This window comes from Lissotriton helveticus, chromosome 5_1, assembly GCF_964261635.1.
Source record: "Lissotriton helveticus chromosome 5_1, aLisHel1.1, whole genome shotgun sequence".
NCBI lineage: Eukaryota > Metazoa > Chordata > Amphibia > Caudata > Salamandridae > Lissotriton > Lissotriton helveticus.
In genome coordinates, this window is record NC_136065.1 from 63,927,720 (window position 1) to 63,945,585 (window position 17,866).

The 17,866-nt window shown below is 49.7% G+C and overlaps 1 protein-coding gene across 1 annotated transcript in view; it reads right to left on the bottom strand.

The window, feature by feature from the left end:
• Positions 1-17,866, bottom strand: part of DHX16 (DEAH-box helicase 16) — a 102,062-nt gene that overhangs the window by 17,170 nt on the left and 67,026 nt on the right. Inside the window, exons 19-20 of the mRNA XM_078641709.1 lie at positions 13,965-14,126; positions 7,518-7,691 (exon numbers count right to left, since the gene is read on the bottom strand). Coding sequence (XP_078497835.1) covers positions 7,518-7,691; positions 13,965-14,126 — 336 coding nt within the window. The remainder of the gene's footprint in view (positions 1-7,517; positions 7,692-13,964; positions 14,127-17,866) is intronic.

The window sequence follows — 17,866 nt, forward strand, 5'->3', positions numbered from 1 at the left end:
CCCCATGGAGCCGACGGAGATTAAGGGCGGTGTTCCGACGAGGCATAAAACCGGACTGGTCCGGATGCACCAGCGTCGTGATGACCTTCACCAGGCGGGCGGCAAGCAATTTGGCCAACACCTTTGGCTCTACGTTCAATAGGGAGATCGGGCGATATGACGAGCAATCCAAACGTGGCTTACCCTCCTTATAAATGACCACTATATTCGCGAGGCGTTGATCATAGGGTAGCTCGCCACAGTCTCTGCTCTCAAGATACATGTCTTTTAAATATGGGGCCAAGCGGTCGGTGTGTAATTTAAACAATTCAATGGGAAGGCCGTTCGGGCCAGAAGCCCTGCCAGAATGAACACCTCTGATGGCTGTTGCCACATCATCATTAGTGAGAGCGGAATCCAAGAACTCTCTATGCTCAATAGATAGAACCTGCATCGGGATGTCGCGAATCATGTCGGCATTTTCCTCTTCCGTGAAGCCCCCCGCTGAAGTATAAACCTCCTTAAAATACCGGGCGAAGTCATCCACAGTCGCCTGGGGATCCGATGACACCGTGCCCGCAATACGCAGTTCCGGTATCAGCCGAGAACCCCAATTGCCCTTTTCCAACCAAGCTATCAACTTCCTGGCCTTGTCACCGTGTTCATATATTCTACTCTGCGTGTTAGCGTGCTGCGTCTTTGCTCCGTCACGTGTCAGGGTCCTGTACTCATCTCGGAGCAACCCGAGACGGTGCCTCGCCACAGGGTCGATCCCGGAGGAGACAGCGGTTTCTAAGACCAATAGCTCCGCCTCCACTCTATCTATTTCCGCCCTGCTCTTCTTCTTCTGCCCGGATATTAGGGATATCCGCCTGTAGCGCTGGGGGGACATAAACAGACAAAAACGTGACTGTCCTACCTTCCCAAAGCCCCGATATGCCGATATATCGGCCTCTATTATCAGACCACGTCGACTGAATAGTGAGAGGAAAGGAGTTTTTTTACCAAGATCCCTACTCCTCTAGAGCCAGAAGTAAAGCCAGCATGCGCCACTAATTTGTAGCCACCACGGTGAAGCGTCATACATCGTTTACCCATAAGATGGGTTTCTTGCAACAACGCCACGTCCGGCGAGTGCCTTCTAATCAGCTGATTCCCCATAGTGCGCTTTATCTTATCACCCAAGCCATTCACATTCCAAGGAGGACGGAAAACCCCAAACCCAACCTACCGGAAGCCATTCACCTCTCCCAAAAAAAACAGGACATCCACCGGCACCCATAGCGGATTCTGGTCACACAAAACAAACAAACCAACAAACAAAAGCCCCTCGGTCCCCAACCCCCAACCCCCCCCCCTGCTCCCCTGCATGTAGCATACGCTCATCCCCAACTTGCAGTGTGCCTGTCGCCCCCAACTAACTGCAGATATCTAAAAGTAGAAGAGCGGAGGAGGACCTTACAACAGGCCGCCCGACCCCACCACCCCAGACCAGCAACTACCCCCCCACCCGGTAAAGTCCAAAAAAAGAGTCACAAACAAAATAGTCCAAACAAGCATTTGCAATGCAATAGGTCTCGCATTATTAAAGTTTGAGCTATTGGCATTGCTAAATAATGCAACACCAATAGCTTTTGTTGCAGTTGGTGTTGCAATATTTAGCAATGCCAATAGATCAAACTTAATTAACCCGAGACCTATTGCATTGCAAATGCTTGTTGTAAAAAGAGGCTAATAGGCTATAGAGTACATGGTTACCACCACGATAGCCTATGGAATGTACTGTCAGGAATCAACCCGCTACTAACCTTAGTTGTCTAGTTTGCTGTCACCCTTATGGCAGGGCTCTCAATCATGTTTTCTTGTATTTCCCCTGTTACTGCTTTTTGATTGAAATGCAGCCCAATTGTTCTAAGGCATAATGCTTGATGTGGTTTCATTTGGGTTCGGAGGTACCAATGCTTGTTGTGTATCCATGCAGTATTGTGTCCCATGTGGAATCGAGTGCCTCATTCTTTCCTTTCGAGTAACTGTCATTCAGTGTGCTGGAGTTTTGGTTCACAAAAGAACAGTTTTGTTCATCTTGAAGTGGAAGGCTGGTTGTCTTCACGCATGCAGAACAGCTCTGATGTCGGCTGTTTGGTGTGCATGCAAATTAGGCTACGCGTATGATTTCCAGCAATATATAGCCACACCCTCGTTTTCATGACGCTTGGCTTTCTGTACCGATGCTGATTTCTCCTTCCTGCGTGCAGCGGTTCTTCTTAGAAGACTCCAGTGAAGGTTCCTGTTCCTTCAAGCAAGTCACGAGCCGACTCCAACTGTTTAACAAGCTGACAGCCAATGGTACAAAATACAACCTTTTAGTAATGCTAAACAACCATTTGTAATGCTGAAAGGGTAGCGGGTGCCCGGGGGCGGACGGCAATGAGGAGCAAGCTGCAATGCTGGCAAAGAAAAAAAAAAAAAAAGAACGGAAGGGGCATAGCCGCTAAAGTTAAAGCGTGCCATGCTTGTAAAAAATAAATACATACTGTAAAAGGAGCAGGTTGCGAGGAAAATAAAGGCGTGTGATAGCAATGAGGAGCAAGCTGCAGCGCTGCGTAAAAAAAAACCAGGAGGGGTGCGGCCGCTAAAGTTAAAGCGTGCCGTGCTTGTAAAAAAATTAATTAATAACACATTATAAAGTGCAAGTTGCAAGGAACAGCAATGAGGAGCAAGCTGCCGCCCTGCCTAAAAAAACAAGCTCTCGGCATTGCTGTAAATGCGTGGTGAAAACGAGGCCTGACACGCAAATAGGATTTCCGGGCGGGAGAAAGGAGAGGCGTGACACGCACGAACTGTCCGGAAGGGGCGGAGAAACAACGGAGCGGGCTGCGGAGACTGGACACGGAGGAACAGGACTAGAGGAGCATATCAGACCCGGTGAGGGGGGGCGTCGGGGCACATTGACGGTGCCCGCCCCCCTCCCAGTGATGGAAGCCCTGCGTGTGCCCGGTGAGTGGGGTTGGGAGTGTGTGTGTGTGTGTATGTAAGCCCTACGTGTTCGGGGGGGGGGATGTGCGCGCTTGTATGTGCCTGCGTGTGTTGTGCCTGTGTGTGTGCCTGCCTGCGTGTATGTGTGCTGTGTCTTTTAAACATGCCTTAAGTTTTCAGCAGATACGCACTCCGAAACCGAAAGCACTCAAGCTGTCTCCAGCAAGCTGACAGCAGCCAGATACGAAAGCGCGTTCACGAGGACAAATCTGAGACAGCCGAACGCTGTCTCAGATTCCCAAGAAACTGAATACAATAGGTAGCAAGCTAGACATGCATGCTACGCATGCGCAACTCTAGCTCGCCCTAAAAAGGGGGGGGGGGGAGGGAAGAACTAACAACCTCTACCAGACCCCTCTTCCCAACAGCCACACTAATACAGTGCGAAGTCAACTATTCACAGTTCTTCACTGTCTGTTTGGGCTTTAGTCCCGGCATCCGAGTCCTCGATCCGGTCCAGCCAGTCTACGGCAACCTCAGGATTGTCAAAGAACCAAGTCTTAGTTTCATGTTCGATCCGCAGACGAGCCGGATACATCATCGAGTACTTCATGTCCCGGTCTCTCAGCCGCCGTTTGATGACCATAAAGCCTTGCCATTGTCTCTGTACCATATGGGTGAAGTCCAGGAAGAACAACATCGAAGCGTTCTCATATGCCAGCATGCCCGCGGATCTCGCCGTTTGCAGGATAGCATCCCGGTCCCGAAAATTCAGGACCCGGGCAATAATGGGTCGGGGAGGCGCCCCAACCTTCGGGCGACCGCCGGGGACTCTGTGGGCCCTTTACACGGTGAAGAAGTTACTTGAGGCCCTTGGGCTTAAGATGATTTAGGACGAGCTCCTCAACAAAGAGGTCCGGAGCGATCCCCTCCAATTTTTACGCCCCCCCTCCCCCCCAGATGCGGACGTTATTGCGGCGCGCCAGACCTTCGTACTCATCGAGCTTTCGATCAATTTGAGTCCGGGCTGTCTTGAGATCACGCAACTCCTTCTACAATTCAGACACATCCTCGATGAGACTCGTCGTCTTTATTTCGAGGTTCTTGACCTTCTCAGAAGTTTTGGTGAGGTCGGCCCTTATGAGACCCACCTCGATGGATACCGTATTCAGTTTATTGTCCATCTTGCCCAAGGAAGATTGGATCCCAGTGATAGCAGCCATCAAATCTTTCATGGTGGGATCGTCCTCAATTGACTCGCAATATCCCTGCCCCCCCCCCCGCCGGGGTTCGTTTCGCATCGACTGGGGACCCCTTGGAAGTAGCGTATTTGTCAATTTTATTTGACTGGACCTGCCGAGAGCCTTTCGATGTTTTCAGCTGAGCTTCTCAGGGTCTCCTCTTGACGCCATCGCCACAGCAAAGGCAGGGGAAACCCATCACTCTTCAGTCGAGCCCAGGCAGGTTCTTCTGTAGTTAACCTCCGATGAGGGTAGGGAGGCCCAGGACGTCCCGTCCGCCACCCTGCTGCGACAAATGAAGTTCCGACCGGTCACTTCCGGTCCCGGGGGCCGCTGTTGTTGCACTCCGGCACGGGCAGCTCCACACTTGAGGTCCCGGCGTCCGAGATCGTAGGCCCCAATTTTCCCGACGACGATAATCGGTCACCAAAGCGCCCGATCAAACCAGAATTTCACCTGGTGACTCAGGTGCTGGTCCCCCACCCGATGGTAGGGACGGGGCTCAGGATACTGTGCCGGATAGCTGGTCAGGATGTGGCGGCCGGCGGAGCTGATGCTCAAGCGGCGATCTTGGTCGCTGGCGCGGCCCCCCCCCCCCTGATCTTCTTGAGAACTCTGGGCAAGAGTGGTATGGGTGGAAAGGCATCCAAGAGGACTGAGCCCCACTCGAGACAAAAAGAGTATCCGAGCATAAGCAGACTTGGAAACTCCAGCGCGCAAAACTCCTGACATTGCTGATTCTCGGCAGAAGTAAACAGAAGCAACCAAGGTTCTACCCACTACTGAAAGAGACCCTGCGCCACCTCCGGATGGAGGTGCTATTCGTGATCCGCTAGGTATCGACGACCGAGTTTGTCTGCCCTGGCATTTAAAGAAGCTGCCAGATGTTGAACCACATGGGATATCCCCTGCTGTCCCAGCCAAGTCCAGAGACGCAGGGCCTCTTGACAAAAGATCCCCCGTCCCACCACGCCCTGTTTGTTGCAATGTCACATGGCTGTGGTGTTGTCCGTGAACACCTGCACTAGTCTCCACTTGATGGAGGGTAGACAGGCTCTCAATGCCAAATGGATGGCTCTGAGCTCCAACATGTTGATGTGGAGCCTGGATTCCGCCAGAGACCAGTGTCCTCTGATCTCCACCTCTCCCTGGTGGCAGCACCATCCCAGGATCGACGCATCTGTCACTACTGTGAGATCTGGTTGGGGAAGAGAGAGGGGTCTCCTCTGACCCAATTGCGGTTTGCCAGCCACCACAGCAGGTCTCGTGCAATTCCCTCCGAGATCTGGACCATGTCAGAGAGATTCCCCTGATGCTGCGCCCACAGGAACTTCAGGTCCCACTTCAGAGCCAGCATACGCCATCTGGCATGTGCCACTAGCAGGATGTAGGAGGCCATGAGACCAATCGCCCTACTCTCAGGAGCCCCTGTTCTGGGCTTGGACCAGGTTCCCAGTAAGACGTCCGTGAGGGCCTCATAAAATGGGAGCAAAGCTTCTGATTAGGGAACTCCTGACTGAAGAACCTCTGTCAAGATGTTAGTCTTGACCGCCACTGATGGTAGCCCTTCGCAACACCACAGCATATGAAGCTGCCTCCTCCTTAGCCACGACAGGAGGGAGAAAGCATGCCAGTATCTGGAGAAGTATGCAGTCTGCTGGCCTCACCCAATTCCTCATATCAGTCCATTTCCTCGTACGGTTAAGCAACCACTCCCAATCTTCTCCCACTCCCAGCTTTTCAGAATATGACTTCGAAAGTGACCTAGGACCTGGAGAGCCTGTTGGCGCCGGAATCGGTGTTTGTTGGCGATGCTTCCGGGTCTTTGGGAATCAGAATGGGGCTGATGCCATCTGCGGCACCAGAGGCATCGGGGGTCGGTGCCAGGGAAGGTCGCAATGGCATGACTGGCACTGGTCCGTATCCATTCCCGCATCCATGGGGGGCCCGCAGCACCAGAGCCACCAGCTTGGAAACCGATGGGGCCCCCTCCGACTCCATAGGGCCCAAAGACGGACCGGAGGGGTTAGGCTACTCAAAAATGAGGCACATGGCCTCATAAAAATCTTTTAAGTTGTGCCGGGTCGCTCTGGCTCCTGGAAAAGCAGGGATGCGCTGAGCCCGGACCGAGAACAAGGTCTTGTACACTGAGGCTCCTCCATCGCATCGCACCGCCAGAGAGGGGAGATGTCTTCTTGTGATTTTTGTGCCTCTTACCTGAATGTCCCAACGATTTTGCGAAGGAATAAGTGGACTTGGGTGTCCTGGAGCAATGACCGGAACTTCTTCTCGACCGGGATGGTGATGCGACAACTGATGAGTTGAGTGACGCAGTGTCACCTGCCTGGTTGCAAGCAGCTTTAGGGACCGCTCCCTCAAAGCCTTTGGAGCCATAGCCCAACAGTCGGATCACGACTTTGAGTTGTGGTCGCGCTTCAGACATCACACACAAACCAACCGCGGGTCCGACAGTGACATGGCACGGGACAAGTGCGGGACAAGTGCTGCACGGTTTCAACCCTGAAGTCTTCCTAGACATGACTTCCTACACACCAAAAAAGTCGACAATAAATCCTGTAAAACAGTGGCAGATGGTCGCTCTCTTCATGGATCAGCACTTGAAGGGCGTAGAAAGAAAATAACTGATGCCAACGCACTAAGGTGGCACCTATAGAGGTGATGCGGAAGATGCCACGTGGAGGCGACCAATGCCAGGTATAGGCGCATAGGGGTATTGAGTGAAGAAAAATCTTCTGGATTCAGTCGGACACCTGGGAAATTCAAAGGTAAGGAATCTGCTGCTAGATGTCTCTATCAGATTACCCACTGATCTTGGGTTTCGGAGTATCGTGCTACTCACCGTGAAGAGCTCTGACGCTTCATCAGGGATAGTAAGCACTATATAAATAGAACTACTATTGATTGACTGTGGAGTCTGAGGTCTTACCCCACACACAATCTCTCTGAGCAGTCTTTCACCTCTCACGCTTGCTACCATGGGAGACGAGTGAGGTAAGGGGGTATGTGACCCATTTTACAGTGCCTTAGCAGAGCAGACACCAGAGGCACAAAACCACAGTTAGGGGGGCAGTACCCCTGTGCCCCCCCTCAGAACATCCCCTAACAGCAGAGCTAACCCCCAGTTTGCACAGATCACATAACTTGGATCTTAAATGGCCTGACAACACAGCTTTCCCTCAGGGTGCAGAGATCTTACAGGGTACATCAAAAGAGCGATCCCACAGGTTACACCCAAACAAACGAAAGACCAAAGCTTCTATACACCCCCCTCCATCAGTCCCAGAGTGAAAGTCAAGTTACCTGTCGCATGAACTCCTTGGTGGTGAACACCAGCTCATGGTAGATAAGCCACCGTGGCTGCTCCTCGAACAGACTGCTATTAGGGTGCACATACACGGTCTGGTGATGCTTGACAGACTTGTAGCCGCTGCGTGTGAGTCTAGCCGTGTGGTAGAAGAATCCTGCAGTGATGGCCTGTGGGAGAAAGAAGAGGCTGTGAAATAACAGAGGGGCTCTCGGACTTCTAGGCTGAAGCCTCTCACCAAGTCACACAACACGCCCCATACTCTGACACAGGAACCCTCTTTGCTCACCTTGGGGGAGTGCCAAATCAGCTAACATCTCTGAAATACAGAGGGGGTCTGCTATGCATTGGTTACTGCTGCCATCTATTGGTGAGAGAATTCCTCGTACAGAACTCTGGTAATGTCTGCAGAATACAGTATTTATAGTTGCAAGAAATTGGGTTATTAGTTGGGGGTTGGGGCTTAGGGCTACTGGCCCCTAACTATGGTTCAGTGGTTCACTGCTAATCAGGTGGACCACTGAAGTCACTAAATAAATCGGAGGTCAACCCCCCGGTAGCTGTGGCACAGAGCAGACAGACTCAACTTGGAGACAATGTGAAAAGCATTCACGCAGCACTAAAACAGTAATAAAGTTAAAATGCAAAACAATACAAATCACTAAAAGAGTTGGAAAAATAGACTAAAGTTTAATCAACCAAATGACATCAACATGACAAAACTCCAATAAGGGCAATCAGAGATATGAGTTTTTAATGTTTGACATATGACTGTTTTAAATAGAAATAGCGCAAAGAAGCACACCGAGCCAACGATAGTCAACAGTCGAGGTAAAACAGGACGTCGGTGCAATTTGACTCTGACCACGGTGGAGCACGGGTCGGATACACTAATCAGATTTATCCAGGTCAAATATTTTACTTTCTGACTTTAGTCCTTTAAGTCCCAACCCGCTACAGGAGTACAATTCTAAAGCGAACCAGGACCACAGGGAAGGCAGCTAGAGACTCACATGGTATGGAAAGAGTCCAGGTCCAGTTGCCACTGGTCAGCTGCAGGAAAAGGCCTATTGTGTGCCTGTAGCATTAACAGAAGACCCACCATATAACTGGTGGAGTCAATGCCTTTGTCCTGTGAATGAAACAGTGAGCAGGTTCAGCCTCCTAGGCTCCTCTCAAGTCTCGGTTCAGGTCACTTCTCTTCTGATCTTCCACAGGTCCAGGAGTGTTCTTCAGTGGCTGTCTGGAGAGGCCACAATTATGCTTTGCACGAGCTCGCATGTGGGAATGACTCATGAAGACGCCCTAACCAATGGGGTAAAGGTTCCCAGGGCTACCCTACACACTTTCGTGATTTTCGAGGTGACCAACGTCTTTGGCCACTATCAACTTGGCTCGGAGGGACGGTTGTGTGTGGGCAAATCCGAGGACTATGGAAATCAAGAGTGCCCCTCCCACATCCAACACTAAAATCTAGTTTAAGCCAGTTCTTGTACCACCAATAAACTCTGACATACAAGACTGTTAGGACAAAGCTAAGCTTTCATCAATAAGGCAATGGATACACACGTTATTTTGGCAATCTGTTCACCTCTTTTGAAGTGCACCCCAAGTGTTCTATAAAATACCCCAGCAGACCAGTCAAGCAGTCTTCACGCTCCAGCATGATCTGACACTGTGATGTGCACAAGAGGCCCGCTGTGATGGAGGCTGGTCTGGCTGGGGGGTGCAATTGAAGTTTCAGACCTTGGTGTTAGATATATCTAGGTGTCACAGGGTAGGCCTCTTTAAAAGTTAAGCAAGTCTTTGGGCGCAGCACACAGGTCATCCAGTCAAGGGTATAACAATACCTCCCCACAAAAAGGCCTTTTGTCCCTTTCCTGCAATCAACTTCACACCTCATTAACACTCACGAAAATGCTATTTGCTGGCAGGCAGAAGGGAGAAAGAAAAGTACAGATTTAGCGCCCAGGGACTTCAGGAACGGTAAAGGTGACTTTCTAAAAGTCAAATTAACGAAATATTTATTATAAATCTGACTTCACTAGTAAACTGGGCTAGTAAGAAATATTTAAAAAAAGTCCCGAAATTAAATTTGTAGGTGTTTCCTAGGCAGAGATAACATTTATTAAACTTGGGGGGGCGGAGCTTGCTCGAGTCCAAGATGGACGATTAACTCCCGAGCTCCGCCAAGCCGACAAATAATCTTACAAAATCCTAGTCCTTCGCCCGCTGGAGGCAATAATTACCCGCTGTGCTCGTTGGTGAGGCGACCCGGCAGAATTAAGTTGATCCGTGAGGAGCAATCCGACAGGGGACTAGGCCGAGAAGCACCGGTGCTTTCACCCAGCGTCATTGTGCGAGACTATTCTGAGATCCACAGCGAGGGGCACAAGGATAGCGGAGCGCTCCCCTGTCTTGACTGTGAGAGGGGGGCGCAGGATACTGCCTGCAGGCTGAAGTGGCGTTGTGGAGTGCGTACGGGTAGTTGCGGCGAGGAGAGTGGCCTTGCTCAGAATACCTGCCGACTGACTCTCTGACGGTGGCAACTGGTCTGCAACGTGGCCACTGCTCCCCTAAAGGATCCTGGGGGGCCGTAGCACTCCAGCTGAAGGCACTAATATTGAGTGGCAAGCTCTGGCGTTCCCAGATTCCCTTGGCTGCGTGAGGGGCTATCTGTTATTCGCTGTTGTGCTACAGGTCGCCCTCGGACATCGCGATGAGGAAGACTGACCGCAACCAGTCCAAACTCCCCTTGAGGCGAAAGTAGGCCCTCTACGCCACCGGAACAAGAACAAGACATAAGAAGCATGCTGAAATCTATGGAAAAAGGGCTACAAGAGGGTATCTCCTCGCTTGGGGTGAAGATGGATGCGCTAACGTACAGAATGGGAGAGAGGCTGGATAAGCATGCGGATAGACTTGACATGTCAGAGAGGAGGATTACAGAGGTGGAAGAAGTGCAAACCACCATGGATACAGAACACAAGCAACTTGGTAGACTGCTGCAACTACTGCAGGATAAGACGGAGGATTTGGAGGCCCGGTCTCGGCGCTGCAATGTGCGCATCCTTGGCCTTCTCGAGACGACTCATAAGGGCAAAATGGAGCCCTTCATTCTGCAGGGCGTAGGGAGGCTGGATGCAGGGGTGTCCTTTGAGGTCGGATTTCACCGTACTGGGCCACTCGCGGTTGGGGGGGGAGGGGGTGCTCCGTGCAGAGGCTGCTGGCGACGTCAGGGTGTCTTGGAGGGGTCAATCCACAGTGGACTCTGACTCAGGAGCTCTGGGGGACCTCGCTGGGACCGGTGGGCCACTCAAACTCGGGCCATGGCGACGGGTGCAGTGGTAGGTCCAGGCGTCGGGTTTCTTTGCCCTCAGCTGGCTCTGAGTCTTATTTCTGAGTTTCTTTTGTACAGAGCTGGAGATCCGGTCTTTGTTGAAGGCAGTCAGTCTTCCCAGGGGTTCTGGAGGTCGCTGGCTGCAGGACAAGACGATTCTTGCCGCAGGATCTCCAGAAACTGCAGACGGGCTGGTAGGGCTGGGGACCTGTCAGTTGTTCTCTGCAGTCTCCTCTGCTAGGAGCCTTCTTTTGCTTTTGTCCTTCTTTGTACATTGCGGGAATCTGCCTTCTTGATTCAGGGCTACCCCTAAATACTGTATTTAGGGGGCATTTTAGGGGGTCTCGGGGCTTGAGGAGACTACACTCTTGGTGTGCTCACCCCACGGGGGGGGTGAGTGAGCACAATCCCTAATCCTGATTGAGGAGTGCCTGCCATCTGCAAGATGGCGGGCACTGAAGAGTGGGCTTCACTTCGCCCCCTCACCTGAGGGGTAGAGTTAGCAGAGGTGGCACACCTTCTGGGCTGGCTAGTTTTTCCTGCCGGTCTTCCCACCAAAAAGGAGGGGAGACAGGAAGGGGGCCTGTTCCTGATAGCAGGAGAGGCTCGGGTCGCATTACAAATGCTGCCAGGCCTTTGAAGCTCCCCTGCCACAGAGGGCTCTTCCTGGCCTGGGGGAGGTGTGAAGGGTCTCACCCTAAGGGTCCAGAAACATGTCTCGTGGTGCCTGGCTGGTGCGTACCAGTCAGGAAACCCACCAGAGGCTGGTCGTTTTTCAGGGGGAATCTTTAAGAAGCCCTCTGTGTGCATTGTTCATTAAATCTCACACTGGTATCAGTGTGGGTTAATGTGCTGAGAAGTTTGATACCAAACTTCTCAGTTTTCAGTGTAGCCATTATGGTGCTGTGGAGCTGGTAATGACAAACTCCCAGCACCATATACTCTTAATGGCAGCACTGCACTTACAATGTCTAAGAATCCTACCTTAGCCCTGGCAACTAATAGTTTACTAAATTGCTTTAGTTTTCATTTCCTCCCAGATCTGGACGTGCATCGAGCGTCAGAGATGGAGTCTGGTGGAATGAAGTAGAGACTGTAGTATCTGGAGCCCGAATCTTCCACGATGCAGCTGATATGAGCCATGTGGGAACTTGTGGGTTAGAAAACAAGAACCTTTTCATTATTCAGCTAATGCTTCGACTGATTTCATCTCATGATGCTCAGTGTGCATCTCTGATTGATCACCCTAAACTATTCAAGTCCGGACGCCTCTCTCTGGTTTGATACCAACATTAACCAGACATTTGTCAATCACTGTCAAGCACATATAAAGCACATCCAAGTCAGAGTCCATGACACGCTCATCTTTCCTGCTCATATTGATCCTTGGATGTCTCTCACATGGTGCTTTGTGCCGCTTGAGATGCAATAACCGAGTGGGGTTTAGTGACACAGCAGCTGCAGCTTGAAGCAGAGCAGGGCTCGGTGAAAGTCTGTGTGCACAGTAGTGAAAAGGTTAGTCAGAACATGAGTATTTTATTTGCCAATGTTGCTACCTCTGGAAAAAAACAACTGATGGACAGAATGCTGTACAATGTCAAACATTCACCCCAGTACAGAGATCTGGGCCTAACTCCATCATTTCTTTGCTCCCCACACCATTCCAGTTTGGACCCAGACATATGCAAATCAGTCTTGACCCTGCGCCCAATGGGAACAGTCCAGCCGAACTGCCAGGCCAGGTCCTCCCTGGACCGGAAACACACATCCTGGGACCGGTTTCGGGGTATTTGGGGTGAATGTTTGAATAGTCTCTAGAGTAGAGAGAAAGAAGAGAGACCGGTGCCCTGGCATGTGTCCGTGCGCTCACCATGATCATGGAAGTGCCAGTCGGGAAGGATGCTTGTACCTTTTAGAGACATTTGTGAAGATAGTTCCAGAAGGAGAGGAAGTGTCAAACATATCACACCCCTCTCAAACTTTATAAAAGAGGTCTCCGAGATTCAAGCAAATGTACACGTTGTGGTCAGATAAGCGTTGATTTTTATCACCTAGCATGGAGCTGCAGGCTGGTATTATCATACTGGGAAGACAGGTAAAATACATACACAACATAACGGAAACCTCTACAATGTACACCCATGGTATGCTTGCTTGGATATGTTCCACAGGTAAAGGGTGCAATAGGGAAATTTGTGAGGATCGCTTTGCTACTAGCAAAAAGACGCACAGCGTTGACATGGGAGAGAAAACTACCACTGCGGGTTGAGAGTTGGGTCAAAGATCTAGCATACTGCAGAGAAAATTTGGAATTATATGCAGAGGAATCACCAACGAAGTCCAGACCTAAAGACATTTGGGAACCCCTAAGACAATATCTACACTCCAAATCTAAAACGACACCACGCAGAATTAACGTCCATGAGTAAGGGTCTATTGAGATCTTGGAACACGAGCTGACCTTGTATTTAATGAATATAGATGCTAATATTGTATGAAATGTCCAATTTCAGATGTTTTTGTATTCATGTTTTGTTTTTTGAATGCAATGCTGCCCTGTGTGGCAGTTTTGGTATTTGTCTATTCTGAAACCCAATAAAAAGAAATATATAAAAAAAAAAAAAAGAGAGGAAGTGTCACTATATATTGATTAAGTGTGTCCGAATGTTACTGGAAAGAGTGCTCGGAGCAAAGCATGGAAAGAATGAAGACCTGGGCCCTGAAATCAGCGCAAGAAGATGTAGTAGTGTGGGGTGGGGGATGGATGCGAGGCTTAAGTACTCTTATTCCTGTGCCTCTTTTTAAATGCTTTTCCTCTCCTCCGTTGTCGCCCATTGATATTGAACATCCCATGTGTAGGACTGAAGGGGCTGGACTGCGAGAGAACAGTGGGGTCCAATACAGATAGAGAAGCACTGTTCCCCCTGAAAACAATCTCAGATGACCAAATTGTTCAGACACTATTGGCATTCAGACTATGAATTCTGCAGGAATTCTTTGCCCAATCTCTCCCTTCAAAATATAATAATACATATACGACGTAAATAAGCAGATGTGGAAAATTCTCGGCTCCTTACATACTCTTCTGTACAAGTGTCCTCACCTTCCGGATTGGTATACCGTCTCTCTCACAGCTTGTCATTTCCACCTCGATTCTCTCCATCAACCCTTCCAGCTGCTCTCGCACATCTCGAGCCCGCCGCATCGAGCGAAACTGGATGTAGCATTCGTAGCACCACTGCGTAGAGAAGCCGCTATCCACCCACTGAAGAGAAAGGAAGGACAGGGGCCGAAGTCAGTCATTTATGATTATCAGACCCAAATCACGGTTTACACTAATGCGCGCCAACTGCAGAGAAGAAAAGGTTACTTACATTAAACGAATTATATTTCTGGTGGATACTATATCTTGTTAAAGATTCTCAACCCATAACTATACTATCCTCCAGGTTTCAGCTTGGTCCAGGAATCTTTTCCCAAGCAAAAACTCTCCAGTGGTGCCAGGTGTAAACACACAACTCCAACCACAGGTCCATCGGCCTCGGCTGTGACATTATCAGACCATACATGGCACAGAATGGCCGTCACTCCTGCTATGTTTTCTGCTACCCATTGAGACATTCGACAGATGAGCAGAAACACATTGGCATCTTATTATCTCAAGCACTAACTCAAAGGGAGGAGGGGAAGAGGCGAGGAATCTGGAAGAAGATGTACTATCCACCAGGAGGCAAAGATTACTCCCCAGTAACAATCAGTGTGTAGTTTGTAGTGCTGTAGATTCACATGCGTTGCACACTCCTAGCGTCTAGTTCTGGCACAGACGTTGCAAGTTGAAGATTCCTCACCTTATCAATGAGGCCACAAAAGCAACATCATCCAGGTGAGATTGAGTAGGCCAGTTAACTAAGGAAGTTATGCAACACAGCCCTGGTTAAGTATCCATCTCTGTGTGCCTGAGCCACACAACAGTAATGTTTGGCAAAGGTAAGCAGAGAGGGCCAAGGGGCTACCTAGCAGATATCAGTCCCTGCAGGCCTTTGTTTACAGAGCAGTAGAGCTGTCGTGGCATTATTTTATTTATTTTTAAATTTATACAGCGCATAGCTGCCCCAGTGACGAGGCGTTCCAGCGTTACCCAAACAAATGACACTGGACGACTTCAACCCAAGGGGGTAGCCTACGCAGGGACCAGCGAGGTCTTTATGGCCTTTTGAAATGCTAAATGATTCTGAAGTCCTCTAATTGAGATCGGAAGGTAATTCCAGAGGAGCGCTGCCTGGACTTTAAAAGAACAGCCCCAGCTTTGGCTCTTTGGAAGCGAAGAATACAAACTGAGCCAGAGTTGGCAGAGCGCAGGGGATGATTAGGAACATATTGGACCAGGAGATCCACTAAGAACGGCGGTCTTTGATGTGTCAGAATTTTGTAGGCTACACACAGTCTTAAAGTGAATTATTTTAGCTACCGGCAGCCAATGCAGTTTAGGCAGAAGGTTTGCAACTGAACGAAATTTAGGGAGTGCTAACAAAGCACGCACTGCTGCATTCTGGATTTTTTGGAGACAAGAGATACAAGATTTGTTGGCACCTAGGTAAAGCGAATTCCCATAATTTAGCCTCGATAGAATTGTGGCTTGCAGAATAGTTTGGCGGACCTTAGGAGAAAAATAACCAAGTAACGGTTTCAACCCTCTCAGGAGACCGAAACATGATCCCGCTAAGGCTTTTGGTTGTGCGTCAAATGAGAGCTCACTGTCTATCCAAAAGCCTAAGTTCTTTACTGCCTTCTTTACCAAAAGTGCGGGTTTTAATTTGTCAGGCCACCACTTTTCAGACCAGAGAACGCTGTCTCTACCCATCAGCGCAGTTGGCACAACTCACATCTGTGGGAACTTTCCTAGCCAAGGTGTGCAAGATCTTTGTTCATAGGGCGACCTCAATTATGTGTTTAGTGACCCCCTGCTTTTCTCGGCTCCGACAAAGCTCACACAGAGCTGATTATCCATTCTGTATTGTCTTGTGTGGTTGATGCAGTAAAATATCAGGCGCCAGGAATCCAGCCTATTTAACCTCTCCTCTTCCTTAATGGGGAAAGCCAAGGAAAAAAAGGATGGAAGAGTGATGGACTGGCCCATGTGAAAAGCAGACACAACCTTCAGTAACAAGGCAGAAGTACCAGCTCCTCTAGATAGAAAACAGCATTTGGTGACCAGAACATCAGGGCGGTTACCCGTCCACGAATGCTCCAAAGTTATGACCATCTGTGGAACAATGAAGGAGGTAGGAGAATGTCTGACCTTCTAGGAAGCACACCCCAAGGGGTCATCTAAACAGAGAGGGTTTATCGACAAACACAAAGGCAAACAATGCAGCTAGCGATCCATTTACAGTAGTGACTGCAAAGCTCTGCTGTGCAGGGGGGAGCGCAGAAGACTGTAGAGAAGAGATGAGATGAGAAGAGCAAACCTTCAGACAAGCACCAGGCAAATATCCTGACAAACAGCCCTGAAAAACTGACTTTGCACAGGTTTTCGGGCATCCAACATGGTGTTTGCCACGTCTGGTGGTAAACAGAATGCATATAGTTAGCACTGCTCAATCTCTGCATGTGCAGGTGAAGGGTTAGATGATTGAGATAGAGAAGCCAATCCTTCACTAATGAAAGAGGAAGAGGAGGCGACTGCAGAGTAGTAACAAACCATGTGTGTTTTACACCAACTCGTGACCAAAAATAAATCATCATCGCCCAATCGGAGGCAAGCAGGGGCAACAACTGCTGCAGGGTCTTCAACAGAAGTTGTATCAGCTGCAATGCATGAGCAGACCCCATGGCCAACTGAATCATTCAGAGGGACGTGCACGGAACAAAGCGGACGGCATCTTTCAAAGAGATCCATGCATCGAAATATCTGTCAAATCACGCTTTAGCTCTGGTAGAATCAGCAGTTTCCTTCATGGCCAAAGCACAGCACATTTATGGGGAGAACAAACCATCTGGATGAGTTCCATTTCTGGACTGACTTCCCCTTCTTTGTACTGGAGAACCCCACAAAGAACCGGTCATCCACCCAGTGATCCTTGGCTCGGTTCATGTAAAAACTAAGGGCTCTCCTGAAGTTCAGCTGATGAAGCCCATCCTCCACCTCGGAGGGATGTGCAGACAGACAGAGAGAAGAGCACCAGACTCCCTCACATATAAACACAACACAAACTTTGGTACAAAGGGGGCCCGGGCCTGAAGCTCCAACTTGTTTGGAAAGAAGGTGTGTGTGGTGGTTGTACTGACCCTCTCTGCAGTTCTCTGATACAACATGCATGAGTCACTGGACCAGGAGAAGTAGCCTCAGGACTTAAGATCAGAAGGCACAGGATCAGGCTACGGGCTGCTAGGCCGGAGAAGGACTTCTCAAAATAGACACAAAGAGCACTTTATATGGGCTGGAGATGGAGCTTCTGCACATTTCTGTACCACAAAGGTAAAGGACCGAACTTCCACTGAAGGGGTAAGAAACGTCACCTTCTAGAGAAGTGGCATTTTGTAAGCCTATGTAAACACCAGCTTTCATGAGATGGGGAGGAGGAGGTCAGTCTGCTGAGGAGCTCCTCCATCCGTGCAAACCTGGGTTTTAAAGAAAGGCGCTATGTCAGTGGTTAGTCATTAGAATAGGCAAGAACCTTCTTTGCTATCCATATACTGTCTGCCGACTTAAAGACAATTGTGGCGCTGCTTCAACCTTCAAAGGGAGCTGCCAGCAATGACGCTGTAGGCAGGGCCAAATGTACAATGGATGGTGTCTTAGTACATAGGGGCTTTCTTGAAAGCACTGCCAAAACTTGAACCTGTGAAAGAACAGAGTCAGGCATCGTCGTAGCTGTTAAATCTCTTTTAGGAGCAAGCTCACCCTTGGGAAGTGCCCAGAGGTTTGCAGGGGCATCATAAAAATATCCAACATGGCCTGTCAAAATGCCTCTGCCTGAGAAAGGTTTGCACAGAAGTCTGGAA